General features: G+C 47.6%; 2 protein-coding genes across 3 annotated transcripts; one reads left to right on the top strand and one right to left on the bottom strand.

The window, feature by feature from the left end:
• The first annotated feature begins 7,820 nt into the window (after positions 1–7,820).
• Positions 7,821–13,613, top strand: LOC125546181 (glucose-inhibited division family A protein). Its single transcript, XM_048710355.2, has 12 exons — positions 7,821–8,202; positions 8,684–8,775; positions 8,927–9,040; positions 9,397–9,727; positions 9,805–9,984; positions 10,166–10,246; positions 10,419–10,637; positions 10,730–10,872; positions 11,559–11,725; positions 11,866–12,083; positions 12,457–12,549; positions 12,958–13,613. Exons 1-12 carry the CDS (start codon positions 7,894–7,896, stop codon positions 13,168–13,170), a joined length of 2,160 nt encoding a protein of 719 aa, XP_048566312.2. The 5' UTR covers positions 7,821–7,893; the 3' UTR covers positions 13,171–13,613.
• A 95-nt stretch (positions 13,614–13,708) lies between these two features.
• LOC125546180 (uncharacterized) lies at positions 13,709–17,538 on the bottom strand. 2 transcript variants are annotated; one of them, XM_048710354.2, is made up of 5 exons: positions 15,886–17,538; positions 15,580–15,795; positions 15,279–15,478; positions 14,950–15,173; positions 13,709–14,828 (listed from the first exon to the last, which is right to left on the bottom strand). In XM_048710354.2, exons 1-5 carry the CDS (start codon positions 17,144–17,146, stop codon positions 14,009–14,011), a joined length of 2,721 nt encoding a protein of 906 aa, XP_048566311.2. In that variant the 5' UTR covers positions 17,147–17,538; the 3' UTR covers positions 13,709–14,008. The 2 variants fall into 2 exon arrangements, with proteins under 2 accessions (XP_048566311.2, XP_048566310.2); XM_048710353.2 differs by having other exon boundaries at positions 15,580–17,537.
• Between the last annotated feature and the right edge of the window lie 1,322 nt (positions 17,539–18,860).

Raw genomic sequence — 18,860 nt, 5'->3', positions numbered from 1 at the left:
ATCATATGATTTTTTTAGGTTATTTTCATTTGTAGAAATTTTTTATGTATCTAGGAATATTTTTGTTCATAGATGATAGATGATCAAATGATGAATTTTTTGTTCATAGATGATAGATGATCAAATGATGTTAACCTCTATTCATGAGAGAGGCGGGGAAGAAGGGGAAGAAGAGGGAGAAGAAGAGGAGAGGAAGAAGAGGATAAAAAAGATCCCCTCTATTCTTTCTTCTCTTCTTTTTTTCTTCTTCTTCCTCTTATTTTTTTTATCGGGAACGAGGGTCGTTGAGGGGTCGAGGGGGGGGGGACGGCGAACATTCATGAGAGAGGCGGGGAAGAGGGAGAAGAAGAGGAGAGGAAGAAGAGGAAAAAAAGAAGAGGAAGAAGAATAATAAAAAGAGGAGAAGAAAGAATAGAGGATAAGAAGTTCTTCTCCTCTATTCTTTCTTCTCTTCTTTTTTCTTCTTCTTCTTTTTTTTATCGGGAACGAGGGCATGTCGAGAGTGTCGTCGAGCGGTCGAGGGTCGGGAAACTAGGGCTTACCCGAAGAAGGAGAAGAAGAGAAGATGAAGAAGAGGAGAAAAAAAAGAAAAGGAAAAAAAGAGGAAGAAGAAGAAAAAAAAGAGGAGAAGAAGAAGGAATAGAGGAGAAGACTTTGTCAGTTCTTCTTCTCCTCTAGCTATTCCTTTCTTCTTCTCCTCTTTCTTCTTCTTCTTCTTCTTCTTCTTCTTCTTCTTCTTAATTTTTATCGGGGGTTCGAGGGTTCGAGGGGTCGAGGATCGCCGAGGGGTCGAGAGAGGTTTCCTAGTGTCAAAGTATTGAAGAAATCCATGCCTTCATCATTAGCCGGAAGTAACCAGGGCATGTTGGTACGAAGTTCTGCAAAGTTGTTCTGGAATGGAGTCCCGGATGGAATAATCCGCCTTTTGGTATGAATTCAGCAAAGGCCTTCCAAATAGCGATATTTCGGAAGGCTCTTGCTGAACTTTGTACCAAAAAGCGAATTATCCTATCTGGGACTCCGTTCCAGAACAACTTTGAAGAGCTTTGTACCATCATGCACATGTTACTTTCGCCTAATGATGAAGACATGGTTTTGTTGAATCCTTTGACACTACGCAACCTCCCGACCCCTCGGCGATCCTCTCGAACATGAGAGGAAGAAGAGGATAAAAAAAGAAGAGGAAGAAGAAAAAAAGAGGAGAAGAAAGAATAGAGGAGTTCTACTCCTCTATTCTTTCTTCTCCTCTTTTTTTTCTTCTTCTTCCTCTTTTTTTATCGGGAACGAGGGTCGTCGAGGGACATAGATGTAGTGTCGTCGTTGTCGATATATACCCCCTCCCGATAGCTTACTATGATTAGGTAGCTAGTTCTACGCTTGGCACTAATATATCCATCTGTCATGTTTGAATAATAATTGCCATGTTGTAAATATTTGTAGAAACTATGGACACCGCCCGAGACGAAGCAAAAGAAGCGTTGTTGAGGGACATAATCGCAGAAGGAAGTGATGTCGTCTCGTTGTTTCTCAACGACACCGATGGTCTGGAAGGAGAGGGTGAACAAGCTGGCTATGGTGACCTAATGCCGGTGCAAGAAGAAGAACATGAGGACGGCTATGGTGACCCAATGCCGGTGCAAGAAGGAGACCGTGATGACGGCTCCGGTGACCGAACCGAGTCCGGCCAGGTATATATATTAGTTAAGCCTGTGCTGACTAGCTGATTGATGCATTCATTGTTTTGGTATGTACACATATTAATTAAGTCTTTGTTCTTTTTTCTAGCCCTCCGGATCGAGCACAACTTCGGTAAAGAGACGAGGCCCGAAGAAAAAGTTGAGCTCGGATGAAAAGTTAGAGATCATAGCAATCGCGCCCGACGGCCAACCGATTGAACCCATCCGGACAAAGAGCGCATTTGTTGCTCAGTGCGGGGTTCTGGTTAGGGACAAGATCCCGATAAGCATCCAGCAATGGTTTAAGCCGGCTACAGAAGACCCTGAGGTGTCTTATGTCAATGATATGCAGAAAAATGATCTTTGGACTGAGCTGAAGTCAAATTTCACCCTACCCCCAGAGGATGATCCGGAGAAGCCAGTTAAAGAGAAATTAATCAAGTCTTTTGCTCTTAAGAGGATGGCAGATCTATTCAGGAGGTGGAAGAAAGAGCTGAATAGGTTTGTCGATAAAAAAGAGACACCAGAATTCAAGGGCAGATATGAGAAGATCAGAGATCACTGGCCCGCATTTGTGGCCCACAAGACATCGGAAAAGAGTAAAAAGATGTCGGTGACAAACAAGCAAAATGCTGCGAAGAAGATGCTTCACCATCGCACAGGGTCAGGTGGCTACCTCATAGCCCGGCCTAAGTGGGCCAAGACTGAGAATGATCTGGTTGCTAAAGGGATCGAACCAGAGACAATTAGCTGGCCAGACCGTTGCCGGACTTGGTTCTTCGGGGCTGGCGGAACCTTGGACCCTGTAACAGGGAAGTGCATTTGGACGAACGATCAAATGGACATACTAGTCAGGAAGCTTAAGCAGTATATCGAAGCAGCGCAGCAAGGGAAGTTCTTTCCAGACAGAGAGAACGACGAGCTCACAATGGCCCTCGGGAATCCTGAGCACCCTGGACGGACACGAGGCACGCCAGGCTCCATTCCGTGGAAGGTTGGGTTTCCGGACACAGGCGGTTACAAATCCCATGAGAGGAGGAAAAAAGTGCAGCAGACCCAAATGCAGGCGCTGCAAGCAAGGGTAGACGCGATAGAGGAACGAGAAGCAAATCGCAGCAAACGTACTGCGGAAGCTTCCCCCGAAGCTACCCCGCCATCTCAGCGTAGAAGCAGCGTGGCTTCCACCGAGCTGCTTCAGCCGGAGCATGCCTTGACGGCTCCTGCAAGCTATCCCGTGGATGCTATAACGGAGTCTCAAAATTGCCACCTTATGACGCAATGGATGAATTTGAAGGTCAAGGCGGCTGTTGGCTCTGTTTATCCTACTGAACCCGGCGCAACTTTTCACTGCCGGCCGATTCCAGAAGGATATGCTAGGGTGATGGTGGATGAAATAACGGAGGGATTTGAGGACCTCCAGCTTGACCACCCTACCAGTGAAGGGGAAACTCGGCTGGGGTCTGCTCTGAAGACTCCATGCCTATGGCGGAAGGAGCTCATCAATCTTCCGAACTAGACGCCTCCGCCTCCTCCTCCTCCTCCGGCAAGTCAGGGCACTCCGCCTCCTCCACCGCCTCCTCCTTCGGCGAGTGACGATCAGGGCCCTCGGCCGGCTCCTTCTCTGGCGCGTGGCGGCACTCCGCCTCCTTCTCCGCCTACGCCGACGCGCCCGAGCAGCCAGCCTCCTACTTCTCCGCCTCGTCAGCAAGGGCGGAAGAGACCTGCCGCCGCTCCAGCTGCTCCGGCGCGTCGTAGTCCTTCTCCTCCGCCTCTTAAGCAAGTAAAGAAGACACCCGCTCCGTCTGCTCGGTCGGTGTCTAGCAGTACAACCAGAGGCGGGAGGACATACAGATTCGGTCCTTCTCTGAAGACTCCAGAGAAGTTACCATACGAGAGGACCCCGGAGGAGAACGCGAAGATCGCGCGAACCGAAGTGGATGACTGGTTTCAAGGGTTGAAAGCAAAGAGACATCCACCTCCGGAGGAGAAGGTAGATCCGGTGAAAGTGAAGTGCACTCTGGCTGCCCTGGCAAAACCACCCAAGTCTCCGCCGAAAGGCAACTATGAGCTCATTATTGCAAAGACATGGGCCGAAGCAGAGCGGTCGGGAAGTACAGTCAGTGATCAAAGGCTGAAAGAACGACGAGCAGTTGGGAAACAAATTTCCCAGCTCGGCGAACAAGCGAAGCAATCGTGCCCCCCCCTCAAGGTGCCTACCGACATCGTCAATCCGAGGATGGTGCCCAGTTATGGCAATGTTGACGATTACCTGCCCGACGATGTACATTATGATACCATGGAGGTGCATATACACAGATACGAGTACGGGAAGCCTCTCGTCAAAGATGAAAAATCTTTAACAACGATGATGCGAAGATTACATGATTGGTACTTGAAAATCTGCAGAGAGTCTGGGGGGAGGAGTACTTTGTATGCGAGAGTTAAACCGGAGCATGACCTCGTTGGAATTGAACTGTTGCCTATTCCATTTGAGGAGTTCTATCAGTTTTTCAATCAATTGGCCCTCGATAAAACAACGATCACCTGCTACTGTCTGTAAGTACTACTACTTCTGTCATTAAGTCTCTCTATATAGATCATCTCTTTCATTGCATGTATTTATAATTATCCTCACTATATTATGCAGAATGAAGATCGCCGAATTGAAGAAAAGACAAATCGGTGATATTGGGTTCATTAACACATATCTCATAGATGCAACTCAGGTTAAATTTCATGCCGCAGATACCGAGGCCAACTTGCTACGATCATTCAAAAAAAAGAAAACAAAGATATAATACTCTTTCCTTACAACTTCGAGTGAGTGTTACTGTCTTGTGCATATTCGGTTTCCCTTATATATTAGTCCAGGTTATAGTAATGTAATTGATGAGTTATGCATGCGTGTGCAATTTCCACTATATTCTCCTAGAGATTAGGCTTGAGCAGGGACTAGTAACCGTCTTAGACTCAAGACGAAAAGATCCCCAGGACTATGCGGACATGACTCAAATGCTCGAGAAGTAAGTTAAATCGATCATTATCCACCATATCAGCAACTTTGTTCATTTCCTGATATCAAGTAATTGTTTTCTTTGTCCGGCAGGGTTTGGAAAAATTCACCAAAACAGTTCCGGGACTGCCGAAGGAGCTGGAATTTAGACACCCGAAAGTAAGTACTATAGTAGCATGTTCCGCGCATCTCCTAGTGATTCAAGCGCTAGTTTCATCAATACCATTTAGCATTCTTGCTTATCAGTTTGATTGACCTCTATTTCTTGTAAAGTGGTTGTGGCAGGAACAAGGGAATGATTTCTGTGGATACTACATCTGCGAGTCCATCCGCCACACGACCTGTGAGCGGGGCGGGTACTCTAACGAACAATATGAAGTACGTAAATAACAACATTCACAATTTTATTTTATTACCATCATTTGTATTGAGTTTCATTCATTCATATATATATATATGTATTGACCCCCTTCTTCAAATTAGATGTTTCGGAAGCGGGATGAACTCCTAGCACCAGCTCGCATGCGAGCAATTCAAGAGGAATTGGCGGCATTCTTTCTTGACCAAGTGATCGCTGAAGATGGAGAATACTATGTGGACCATGAGTCCGTATGATTATATTTGTAAGAGATAATTATTGTATATATGTAGCCGGTAGTGTCGGATAGATATATGAGAACTTGTTGTTCGACCAATCTCTGGGAGAAGGAGAGGTGGTCGATATCACTTCTCTCTGTATGCATATATGTTCATGACGATCTTCTGTTTCCTTCTTTTGCTTACTAGCTAACTAGCGTGTCTAGTCCTCTCTATACGTATGTATAGTACGTAGCGTCGACTAAGCACGGACGTAAGAGAGGACACTTCTCTCTATTAATTATAGCTAGCTAACACAATATATGAAACACCTAAATTAACCCCCCAAACCTCCCCCCCTTTCAAAAAAAAACAAAAACCCCAGCCACAGAAATGCTGACGCGTGGATGCCTATTGGTCTCGGTTGGTGCCACCAACCGGGACCAAAGGGTCTCCTGCCTGGACTCTGTGCACTGCCCACGTGGAGGCCCATCAGTCCCGGTTCTGGATTGAACCGGGACTAAAGGGTCGGGGCATTAGTACCGACACTTTAGTCCCGGTTCAGGAACCGGGACTAAAGGCCCTTACGAACCGGGACTGTAGGCCCTTTTTCTACCAGTGTTTATATTCAATAATTCCTTTACAACTACACAATAATCAAATTGTGTACAATAAATTCCAGTTCCAGTTATCCAATTATTAGTTCAAATATTCATGTTCCATACAACCAAATTGTATTGAATATATTGCAACTAATTGCTGCAGCATTGCGTGGAATATCACCTGGTAACTAATAGTGTATTGGCTACTTCTCCATCCTTCCCAAATTATGTCACGTTATTTGCATGTTGTCAATCTTTTAACACTTTGAGCACTAATATGCACACATATATAAAGATTGAACACATAAGAATGATGTCACATTATTTATCTTGCAAAATACCTTTTATTTCATGCACATTTTCACTATTTTGAAACTCGTGTGTTGAAAACTATCAAAAGTAAAAATTTACATATATTTTGAAACATAGAATGATCGCCTGTTTGCCCGACCATTGGGTTGGTCGCGCCAAAAGCGGTTTTCCATGTGCCAACCCTTATTTTGTTATTTTTTTTGTGACAAAGTTTTTTGCCTTATTTGCCATTGTTGCATTACGATTGTGAAAAGAACCCCAAATTAAAAGTTTCTTTGCTATCATGAAAAAAGTGCATTGGGATTTCATTTTGTATAAAACCACTCTATCAAGTGCAAAATGACAAATTTACCTCTAATGCATATGCAGAGCAAATTGCAATACAGCCCCCCCCCTCCCCCCACCCCCATGCGCGCACACGTTGTATAAGTCATTTACAAAATTAACCAGAGTAAATAAAAGAGCACCACATTTGGGGCAAAACTTTAAGAAAAATGGCACTACTGTGACTTCTAAAAAGTCTACTTATTTGACGCATGTAGATTACAAACACCGACTGTTGTTAGCATTTTGATAGGAGATGTAAGATGTAACAAAAGGAGACCATATGTGAGGACCAACATAACCTGCCACTGTGAAAAAAATATGATGAGGTTTACATGGGTCCCACCTTTCAAGTCCCGATGCCAACACCAACACGTACCTTGGCCCTAGACGGGAGGGTGAGGCAGTGACTGCAGGAGGACGCTGGATAGAGATGAAGAAGAAGGCGACCTGCCTTGTGGGCCCGTGTCCACTGCATCATACTTTTCCACTGAGGCACGCCATGTCCATTGACAGAGCCTCACGAAGGCCAAATGGGGTTGCGACCCCCCTTCCAAAAGTTTTATTTCATTTTACTCCACTAAGTATTGGTCTCAACATCTCACACTCATCCATGCGTTCCTCAAATCATCTGAAACAGTGTGTCTCTCCGTGACTCACCTCCATGGCTAGTGAAATTCTAGGTCTTCCTCCCAAGTCTCAATCCTCAATCTTTTTTTCCCTTCTCGTCTACTCCATCGATTCTTTAATTTCCAACCTTCGCCGTGTCGCCTGCTTGCTGCTGCACCAACAATGGCTACTTCTACATGCCACCGCGTCTGATTCCCTTCTCTTTATTTGGTGCTGCCACCGTGTGTTGCTTGTCACCGATCATCATCGGCGGCCTGATGTCATCGCAGTTGCGGGCATGCACGGCCCAATGCGACGGCTATCGATGAGCTGAACAATGAAGTGCTTTTGAGGACTAAAGAAGCAAAGCAAGTTTATTTTTCAAATGTTCTTAAAGAAAATTGTTTCAGAGATGTTCAGATCATGTTCAAAGACTTGAATCAGATGTTCACTCAGTCAGTCATGTTCTGATTGCGTCGATTAACGAAATTTGATTTGGAAAAGCACTGACGCTATTTGGATTTTCGTTTCAAGTACAAACCATGCAATCCTTTTTCCAAAAAAATAAGAAGGAAGCAGCTATTGATTGTGTATTCATGCATATTTACTTAAATACGTATAAAAGTTAAATGATGTAGGATGAATTTGCTAGACCCCCATGTTTTGAGGGTCCTTTTTGCAAGATCCCCTTTTCAATCTCCATCCCGAGCGAGAGCCACAGCCGCGAGAAGAGCAGAGCAGAGCGCAGAGAGGTCCCTCCTCCCCCTCACCGTCTCCGGCGATGCTGCTCCGCCTCCGCCCGCCGGCCGCCGCCGCCGCGGGCCTCTCGTCGTTCCTCCCCTCCGCCCCCTTCACCCGCCCCCTCCCCTCGCCGTCCTGGCGCCCGCGCCCGCGCCGCCCCCGCCTCTCCACCGCCGCCGCCGCCTCCACCTCCCCCACAGGAGGAGGAAGGGTGGAGTCGCTGCGGGAGCGGTACGACGTCATAGTGGTCGGAGGGGGGCACGCCGGCTGCGAGGCCGCGCTCGCGTCCGCCCGCCTCGGCGCCCGCACCCTCCTCCTCACCCTCAACATCGACCGGATCGCCTGGCAGGTCTCAGCCGAGCTCTGTTACGGTTTTCAGTTTAGGTTTCTGCAGTAGTGTAGTGGCATATCATTTTGATTGGCAAATTTGCAACTGAGTTCATGCGCTAAATGGATGGATGCGAGCAAGCCAGGAGTAATGTTCACTGGGTTACCATACGTCACAGTGCAGTAATCTCAGCATAGTATGCTAATGGCCGGTGCCAAAACTGAGATGCATTGGTGGCAGCCCTAAGAGCAACACGAGAAAGCATTGGTGTCAGCTGACACCGATGCCTCCGTCCCTGCGTCGAATCCTTGCCATGTATTTGAAGTCTGTAATCAAGTTCTGTACACCCAGAATCGAGCCATTAAACCATGTGCTGCAAGAGTTGAATAATGTGCAATACTGTGATATGTTAGTGTATATCAGTTTTGTGATGTTGCACGGACTCAAAGCGCAGCTGTGCTGACTCGTTTTTTTTTCCCTCTCTTTGCTATGTTATATACAGCCTTGTAATCCCGCCGTGGGTGGCCCTGCAAAGTCTCAACTTGTCCATGAGGTAGATGCCCTTGGTGGTGATATTGGAAAGATTGCAGATAGGTAGGAAGTTAAATCTGCTCTTGTTTATACAGTCAAATCATTTCATGTCTGTTGCGCTTGTGGATGGGGTGTTTGGCCTGAGAGAAACTTGCAATGCTACCAAATCAACAGAGATCTTTTGGTGTATACTCATTACCTTTTCTTCTGATAGGTGCTATTTGCAAAAGCGTGTGCTGAACAGCTCAAAAGGCCCTGCTGTCCGTGCACTGCGTGCTCAGACTGATAAGAGGGAGTATGCAATGGAGATGAGGAAAGTTGTAGAAAGGTCAGTATATACTAAAAAACCTCATGTATCATATATTCTTAGGTGGCTCTGACGGAATCACGATGTCACTATTATTTAAGCTACAAAACATACCGACTTCACTAATTTGGCATGTCGTAGTGTTACTCCTGACCAAAGACTCTGTAAGTAGTACTATTTGGCTACATGAATATTTTTTCCTGCATATTGAGTCCCAGATTCGTAAAGGTTAATGCAGATTTTTCTCCCTATCAACTGAAAAAAAAAACAATGTGAAGGCTATTATGACATCTAATCTATATATTTGTTGTTGTTGCCGGCATATTTATTAGTCTGGTATCTTTCATGCTACTTATTGCTGCACATACTATTTTCAGCACACAAAATCTTTTCATTAGAGAGGCAATGGCTACAGAAGTTATGATAGGCAAGAATGATAGTGTTGAGGGTGTTCGCACTTTCTTCGGCATGGACTTTTACGCACCATCTGTTGTACTTACTACCGGGACATTTATGAGTGGTAAGATTTGGGTTGGTAGGACATCAATGCCTGCAGGGCGAGCTGGAGAGTCAGCTTCTCAGGGACTTACTGAAAACTTGCAGCAGCTGGGTTTTGAAACTGACCGTCTAAAAACTGGCACGCCACCACGAATTGATCGAAGAACAGTTGACTTTTCTAGATTGGAAGCCCAGCATGGTGATGAAGAGGTGTGTAGAACATGTGATTTTTTTTCTTGTGATTATATTCTCTTGGTTATCTGCATTGATGGTGCCTCTTGAAACAGGTAGGCTGGTTTAGTTTTGATCCTGAATTTCACGTTGAGAGGGAACAAATGTGCTGCTATTTAACGCGAACTACAAAAGAGACACACCAGATTGTTACAGACAACTTGGATGAAACACCAACATATGGTGGCTGGGTTGAAGCAAAGGGACCAAGGTACTGCCCAGCAATTGAAGACAAGGTATTATATCATGGACATTTTGGTCTGCGACTTTGTTCGGCAAAAGATTATGTTTTGACCTATTATGTGTAATCGACCTAAACTTGAAAAGATCATGGAAAGAAAAATTAGTTTCCCTATGTAGACTAACTTTTTTTGCCGATCACATTCCGAAAAATAACCGTATATTTGTTTGTTGCAGATTGTAAGGTTCAAAGATAAAGAATCTCATCAGGTGTTTCTTGAACCGGAGGGTAGAGATGTCCCTGAGCTATATCTACAGGTCTCTCTCTGCCGCTCAATTCTGCATATTTTTCCTTTTTCACCAATTGTTTTCAGTCTGAGATTTGGTATCACTTGTTCTTATCTATGTAATTTTTGTGTAAAAACGATATTTTCTGCATCATTGTGTTACTCAAAATCTACAACTTAGACCATTTGTACACCTCATACAGGGCTTTTCCACTGGTCTTCCTGAGAGATTGCAATTACCACTTGTGAGAACACTACCAGGACTGGAGAACTGTGTGATGCTAAGGCCAGCTTATGCTGTTGAATATGATTACTTGCCTGCTTATCAGTGCTCAAGATCGCTTATGACAAAAAGGTTTGAGGGCTTATTCTTCTCTGGTCAGATTAATGGAACAACAGGATATGAAGAAGCTGCAGCTCAGGTGTGTTCATTGCTTCTGATATGCCCATTTCAGGACATATGGTTAATTGGACCTGATTTTCTGGATCCTAATCTTGCTCACTTTTATTACAGGGCATAGTTTCAGGAATCAATGCAGCTAGACATTCTGATGGAAAGCCACTAATTGTTCTTGAGAGGGAAAGCAGTTACATTGGGACTCTGATTGACGATCTTGTTACAAAAGATCTTAGGGAGCCTTACCGCATGTTAACAAGGTATGGGTTATCAATACAACAGCTCTTGGTATTAATGCTTAAATGGTCTGATGGAAAAAGCATAGTTGCAGGCTCATATATATTAAGACAAAGCAATGTGACATAGTATTTGTATTTAACAGTGAATACATAGTATTTGTATTTAACAGTGAATATTAGAATCTGTATAATTCTACAAGGCTGCATGCCAACTTTTAGGGTGTGCCACTCAATCTGTTGGCATTCATGGATTTGCAAATTGTATCTCACGAACACGCGCCACGTGCCAATTAGATATGAAGTGGCAAATCCTTGTGTTCCAAGGAATGTAATGGCAAGTTTCGTTCACCATAGAGTAACAATCATGATTCTCGCCAAGGACTGTATCAGAAAGGGCTAGTTAAATGCAGAGCATAAGATTAGACAAATGTTACAAAACTATGCTCGAACGATGTTATCGATTTCCGAGAAACTCGGCATGAGCACTGCTCATTCATTATGAAGAAAAATTAGAGCCATAATTACAATCACTTGTTTTTTGAAGGAACAAGCCAGAAGAACTTTACTGACAGCATGCTGTGATGTTTTATGTTGTCTATTATTGTCCATTAGAAGGAATCAATGAACCTCCCATTTTGTTAATCTAACGACTCTTTGAATCGCAGTTTGACTGATAATTTTTGTTGTTGGCACTTGTGTACATTCAGTCGTTCAGAGCACCGTCTACTATTTCGATCCGATAATGCTGATAGTCGGTTAACCCCTTTCGGGAGAGAGATTGGTTTAATAGATGATAGACGCTGGGAGCTTTATAAGTCAAAGCAAGCTCGCATTAAAGAAGAAAAAGAACGATTGAAGCATACAAGAGTGTCGGGTAAGCTTTATATACTTTCGAAACTGAATTGCCACATATTTTATGTGGACTTCAGAAATATTATATTATTGTTAAGGTCTGTTCTCTCTGTGTATTTACAAGCATGGTTTCTGGTTCTATAATCAAGTATTCGTTTGCAGGAGTTGAATTTGCTGCTGAAGTTACTGCAGTATCAAACCAACCTGTAAAGGAGTCATCGACACTTGAAGCCATACTGAAAAAGCCACATGTACAGTATAAACTTCTGGACAAGCACGGATATGGAAATGAGCATTTATCTCCAATTGAGAAAGACTGCGTGGAGATTGATATCAAGTACGAAGGTTTCATAGCACGACAGCAGAGTCAATTACAACAGGTAATTTGCTTATGGTCATGTCATTTTGTTCTGAATTAACTATGCAAGGGAGCTTCTTTCAAGTGCAAGAGAAATGGTAAATACAGTACATGTTTAAAAAGTCTGGCAGTGAGATTGTTGTGCAAGTATCTGTCGTGCTATGCATGTTCTTTTTCTCTGTTGAGGAACTTGTTTTTAGCTCTTTTCTAGCTGTAGCTGATTCTGCACCTTTCTCCATTGGAATAAAGAATGTCGAGGTTTTAAATTTTTTATTCTTGCTTTTCTTAAGAAAAAGACCAACTCCATTGACTTTGCTAGGTTCAGTTTTTCAATCCGTCATTATTGCTACTACTTGAAAAACCTGCTGACCCCTAATAATTGTTTTCCTCTTCAGATTATAAACCAGGAACACCGGAAACTTCCCGAAGACTTGGATTACCACTCGATGCTAAATCTATCCCTTGAAGCTCGTGAGAAACTTTCCAAGGTATGAGAAGCATCTGCTTCTACAGTATATTTGCTTTTTCTGGAGTGGCATTTAGAGTATGTTCAAGAGCCTTAGATAGGATAACCTGCCAATAATAACCCAGGGGCATGCACTATTCAGTCCTTAATTTAGCAACAACACACATGTTGCGTGCACTTCAGTCTTCTGTGATAAAATCATAGGTGTGAGAATCTTAAGACGCCTTCCTTGCCCAACATTTCCCCAAGATTTCAGCGCTACAAATTTGATCTGCTCGACCACATCCTGCCTGAACTTCTCTGTCATGCACACACACACCGAACCAAGTGGTTAAAACCTGTCAACTGCAGTGCTGTACTATTATAAGCAAGGCACGCCAGTTTTACGATTGTGTCCGATACAACTCATTTTTCGATGATGCATCTGCAGGTAAGGCCACAAACGTTAGGCCAGGCTGGCAGGATCGGTGGCGTGAGCCCAGCTGACATGACGGTTCTCCTCATCTCGATGGAAAGCACCCGCCGCGCGGCGGAGTACAAGCGACAGCAAGAAATGATGAGGTCCGTCGCCGCGGCCAGGGCCAATGCCAAAGCCAAGGCGGATGATTCTTCAGACGAGGTGGTTCATGCCAGCACCGCGTAACTGCACACACCCCTGGCTGTGACTGCTACAGGTAACCGAACAGCGACCCTCACAATAGAAGTTGCGGTTCGCGGGGCAGTGTGCCCCACGAAATAGAATCTCGCGGGGATGTAGCTGGAACGCAGCAGAATTGTTCAGGAGATGCTGAGAATGCATGTGCTATACCTGGACATCTACCTCTTTTCGATGGCCTGACGGAGTGGTTGGTGGTGCTGCCACAGTTCAGTTTCAGGCATGTGGATGACTGAAGCTTATTCGGAATGTTGGGTCCAGTGAGGAGACCATAGAGGGTCTGTTGCGCCCTTGCGCTTAGGGGTCAGTATAGGCACGAATGTAAAGAAAAGGCGACGACGATGAACCGATGCTCGCTGTTTTTTGTGTACATATACACATTTGTGTTTTTCAGATCCTGGAACAATGAAGCCATGCCGTTTATGTTTCAAGGGAGCTGTCATTAGAATTCACAGTTAGAAAAACATAATGCGAAGTAGCGCAATCTTAGTCACACAATGTGAACTGTTAACTCTCTCAAAACACATTGCTGAAATGAAGATCGATTAGTAAGTTGATGAAGTATCATGTAACGATTACATGTATTAATTGGAGCATCACTGAAACATTTGCAGCTCCCCTCTACTGAGCAATGGGTAAGTCAGGCACCATCAGTAAAAACCTCTGCAAAACACCAACATTCTATCTAATCTACCACCATAATCGTTCGTAGGAACTAAGGCCTAAACCCCAGAATGGACCAATGATCTATGTACACACAAAAATCTCCAGCACTACCCCCTCCTCTACCACCTCGAGTCACAAAACCCTCTGCAAAAACATGCCATCAGCCAAGATGTGGCCGACGACGAACCTCAGATTCAGATCCATCATCTGTAGGCGGCCCGCGAGCTCCAGCGCCATTGGTCCTGATGCGCGCGTAGACCTGCAGGTTGCCATGGAAGAAGCCGACGATCTGCTCCAGCGCGGGGACGAAGCCGACCGGCAGAGTGGCCGAGGCCGCAAAATGGACATGCCTCACCACCTCGTCGTGCTTGGCCATCTCGTTGTCCAGTTTCCTCCTCATCTTGTGCAGATCAACGGTGTGATCACCACTGTTCTCCGGGAGCGCGACCATGTCGGTGCCGGTGCCTGGGCCGAGCTCTCGCTGCAGGGCCTCCCGCCTTTTGTTGTAGTCCCTGGAGGCGTGGTCGACCTTCCTCTTCTGCCGGTCCTCGTCCTCCTGCCTCTTCCTGAGCTCGTGGACTAGCTTGTAGAAGTAGTCGATCGACTTCAGCGCGTCGCTCTTGGGCACCAGATCGATGGCCCGGAACCAGTCGTTCGACACGACGAATATCGGCCGCGCGCCGAGCTTGCCCGGGGAGAAAGGCGGGGCGCCGTCTGGCGCGTCTTGCTCGTCCGGCACCTCGGGGAACCATCTCCTCAGCCATCCATTCAGTGCCTCCACATAAGACCTCTGCGAGCTGGTCCACTTGTTGAAGCAGCGGTACCATTTCGTGAGCTCCCTCTCCAGCTCCAGCGTGGCCAATGTGGCGGCGGCGGACTGGCTCACGGTCCTCGCCTTGAGCAGGTGCAGCCTGCTGTCCCTTATGGCCGACAGCTGCTTCTCATGGCATTCCAGAACTGCCTTCCACATCCTTCGCAATCTGTGTTTGATTGAACAAAAAACAAGAGCAGCAATGCGCGTGGTCAGTTTAAAGGTTTTGTTCTGTCAGACAATGAAGTTGTGGAACAACAACTGGAACCAGGAAGAGAGCTTCATCATACCCTTGAATAAGATCAACAAGTTGAGGGTACAGTTCCTCGTCCCGAATCTTCTCGATCTTCGACGAGAAGGCCTTGGCTGTTTTGATGTTGATGGTGATCTTCGACCGCAAGTCCCGCACCGACGATCTGGCTGTCTCTATCGCATCCGGCTCTGCCCCTTGTTCGTCTAGTGACTTCAGCCTGTTGTACTTCTTTTCATACAGAGCCCTCAGCTTCTCTTCATCCTAGAACAATCACCTAACCTTTTTCAACACATATTTGGGCAGTAAATAAAGAGATAATATGAATGGGCACTTGTAGCTTGTTGATGTGGCCTCAAATGTGCTTACCTTAACCTCCTGATATAGCTTCTTTTCCCATACACAGAGCTTCTCCAGGGTTGAACAGAGGCTTCCGTTGCGATTTTCTCTACCATTGGCCGATGAAGCTGAAGCGCTCGGCAACCTTGAGCACCTTTCCCGCTTTGGAACGCAGTAAGAAGAGGATGGCACACTAAGCGACATAGGCTCCATCACCCTGGAAGAGAAATCTGCAGAAACAACATAATATGTCAGTCACCTTTCAATGTACTTGCCCATGTAACAAAATTTCAGACATGTGTTGCTCCAATAAAACATTTCCATTACCCACATCTAAGAACTTTAGGCGCCGTCCGGTGAGGCACCTTCCCCACCTCGAGCATCCTGGAGACCTCATCGCCGCAATGCAGCGCCTCCTCGAATCGCTCCTTGACCTCCTCCATCGCCTCCACGACATCTCTCTCCCCATTGTGCAATGGCGAGAAGGACTCGCTGTTCAATGTCATGGCCGACTGCACTGACTTGCCGTGGCTTCCCCCAGCGCCATCTGCACCGACAATCGACACGGCCTCATCAGTCGCAGCACCCTTCTTCTTCCCATTGGAGCTGCCGCCAACAATGTCGCCACCATTCTCACCAAATGGCACATCCGTCTTCTTCTTCTTATCGGAGGAGTTGCCGCCAGCAATGTCACCAAAGTTGGCACCCTTCAAGCTCACTGCATCGGTCCTGCCCCCTTTCTTGCTGTTCGAGCTGGAGCCGGCATTGCTCGGCACCGAATCGTTCCTTGACAGCGGCTTATCCGCCTCGGCATTGGCACCAGATGATCCCTTGCTCTTTGGCTTCACCTCAGAGGACTCGCCCTTGGGCCCGGCATTGGTGGTAGGACCAGGAGCTGGTCTCTTCCCCTTCACACTCTGATCTTCAACCACGGCTGAAGTTGAAGGTTTTGCTGGCCCCAGCTCAGCCTCGTCCTCAAGCTCCGGGATCCCCTCCATCCTCCTGAGCTCGGCGTAATTGGCGTAATTGGGGCTGCTGGTGGGCAGATTCCGATTCCCGTCGGCGGCCTCGCCGGGCATGCCGCGCGGGTAGTCCTCCGGGAACTGGTCATAGGGCGTGGGCGTGAAGATGTCTAAGAAGTCCCACGGCGAGGCCTCTGGGGGCGGCGGCGTGGGCGGCGCGCGGCGCGGCCTCGCCTCCTCCGCGACCGGCTCGCCGTAGGGGCCGTACGTGTACGCGGGCCCGTAGCCGTAGCTGGCCGCGCCCTCGGCGTACTCGGCGTAGGGGTCCTCGTAGACCACCGTGGGCACGGTGGCGGAGTTCCTCATGTAGTGGCGGTGCTGCTGCGTCGTCGCCGGGGGCGGCGCGTGCCCGCGGAGACGGGCGCGCCGGGAGTGGTCGAGCGCGTGGAGGTGCTCGTCGTCGTCGGAGTCTGCGGTGTCGTTGTCGTCGGAGAGGGAGTGGGAGAAGGGCGAGACGGTGGAGGAGGAGGAGGCCGGGGACGGCGGGAGGCTCGACGCGGCGGCGGCGGAGGAAGAGGCGACGGCGGGCTGCTGCGGCTTGGGGTCGGGGGACGGCGGGAGGGTGAGCACGGGCGAGGCGGCGGGGTCGGGGGTGGCGGGGAGGAGCGCGGCCGCCGCGAAGCGCCGCAGCGCGCCGCCCACGGCGGCGAGCGAGCGGAAGTAGGCCGCGTGCGCCGCCGCCAGCGCGAAGCGCCTGTCCGCCGCGGCCCGGATCAGCGCCACCCGCTGCCGGCACACCGCCCCGGGGCCCCGCGGCCGCCGCGAGAACGCGGAGGACGAGGAAGCGGCGGCCCCCGTCGTGGCCCGTCGCAGCGTCTCCCTGGCCGCGGCGGCCGCGGTGGCCTTGAAGGCGTCGTGCGAGGGCGCGCAGCCCATGGTGGGGCGGCCACTCGCCGGGCGACGAGGAGGCGAAGGGAGAAGGCACCGAAAACCCTAGCTAGATGCGCAGCGGCGGTGGTGGGAGCCGGACGCGCTTTGTTTTTGTGGGCTCTGGCGGCTCGTCGGCGTCCATTACATATAAGGCGCGGCGCGGGGCGGGTCGGTGGCTCGGACGTGCGGCTCGCGGCCTCCTCCGTGCACTGGGAGGGGAGCGGCTCCGGCGCGGCGTCGGATCGAGCTGCGGCGGCGGAAGGAAGGAAGGAGGCGGCCGGGAAGGGATTTGGGATTTGGGATTGGGAGGGAGGCGCGAGCCGGAAGGAAAGGATGGAAGGAGGGAGACGAGAAAGGAAGGAGTGGTGGTCGCGTACAATTTTGCCCCTCGGCTTTTCCTTTTCTTCTGCTCCGCCCCCTCTCCTCTCCGCTTGCCTTATTTTTCTAGCGTTTGACCAAACCCGTGTTTTCTTTTTTCGGAAAAACTTTCAATCTATTCATCTTCAATCATGGTAGTACAACGAACACTAAAAATAATAAAAATTACATCCAGAGTGTTGGAAGATGCATTGCTCTTAACTTTCTCCGAGGTTGATGAAAGTTGTCACAGACGTCTTCGTAGTCGACTGAAACATATCCTTCCTGAACGCACATTGGCGAGCACCAACGCCGAGCTCGAAATTGCCATCCTCCTAAGAAATGGCATGTCGCTCTAAACTATCAGCAAAAAAAAACACTTTTGAAATGCCACTCTCTTCAAGCAAACGTCAGCGAGATGAGATTTTTTGTTTTTATGTCGGATGAGCAGGGATTACAACGAAAGTTTCAACCGGATCTACTCAATAATCCAGTGCTTCCCTAGCACCTTGATGGGCTGCATCATTCGCCTCTCTACCCTACATAGCGAAGATGAAATGCTTGAAAGTTTAGGAAATAATCTTTCATCTCTCCGAAGATTCCGGAGGCCTCTGAGCACTCCTCCTCCATGTTTCATGGTGCTTTAAGACTCGGTTCAAGAAACACCATGCCGCATGAGTTTGTCCGTGAAATGGCTACTTTTAAGACATGATCCAACGCGGTACCAACTTGGCCTACAAAGGATTCTATTGAGTTGTAGCCATGTTTTCTCGAGATTTTCTCCTGCCCGTGTTATCGTATCATTCGTAGAAGATAGCCATTTTGCGTTCTATGTCGAACGACTGTTATGTACAAAATCGGGCTTAAACATACCAAACAAGGAAAAAACAATCAAAGATCACATCGAGCACAATTTTTTTTTTGCGAATACAAGTTATTAAGAAAGAAAGAAGTATACAATCACATCGAGCACAAGTTATTAAGAAAGAACGAAGTATACAACCGTTGTGGCTCTAACATTTGATACATTGACTGATCGTTGCTTCCATGCGAACGAAGTGCAAGCTTAGGCTTGACTATACTCACACCAGCGGTAGGGCAGGGTGGGGAACATTATGCGCCGGTTCACTACATACATGCCTCATGTTCTTGGGCAAGAAATGGTGCTTGAAATAAAAACGCACAAAAATCAGATGTCGTATGTTCAAAACAAAGCAAATTCTTGGATGTCAACGGCAAGGCCAAGCTGGTAGGCACTGGCGGAGCTTCTGCAAGGCCGAACGGGTCGTGGCCCGCCCAACATTATGACATTTGTACACTATTTTCTTTTACTCCTAGGCATTGGAACATCATCCCGCGGACT

Source organism: Triticum urartu, chromosome 3A (assembly GCF_056163025.1).
Source record: "Triticum urartu cultivar PI428250 chromosome 3A, HENAU_Tu73, whole genome shotgun sequence".
Taxonomy (NCBI): Eukaryota; Viridiplantae; Streptophyta; class Magnoliopsida; order Poales; family Poaceae; genus Triticum; species Triticum urartu.
The sequence above is the reverse complement of the archived record's forward strand: the minus strand, read 5'-3'. Positions and strand labels throughout refer to the sequence as shown.

Coding starts and splice junctions, on each gene's coding strand:
- LOC125546181 (XM_048710355.2), top strand. CDS start 7,894: ATGCTGCTCCGCCTCCGCCCGCCGGCCGCCGCCGCCGCGGGCCTCTCG. Junction 9,728..9,804: donor CCCAGCATGGTGATGAAGAG/GTGTGTAGAACA, acceptor CTCTTGAAACAG/GTAGGCTGGTTTAGTTTTGA. Junction 11,726..11,865: donor GAAGCATACAAGAGTGTCGG/GTAAGCTTTATA, acceptor ATTCGTTTGCAG/GAGTTGAATTTGCTGCTGAA.
- LOC125546180 (XM_048710353.2), bottom strand. CDS start 17,146: ATGGGCTGCGCGCCCTCGCACGACGCCTTCAAGGCCACCGCGGCCGCC. Junction 15,479..15,579: donor GGCGCCTAAAGTTCTTAGAT/GTGGGTAATGGA, acceptor TTGTTTCTGCAG/ATTTCTCTTCCAGGGTGATG. Junction 15,174..15,278: donor AGCTATATCAGGAGGTTAAG/GTAAGCACATTT, acceptor TGATTGTTCTAG/GATGAAGAGAAGCTGAGGGC.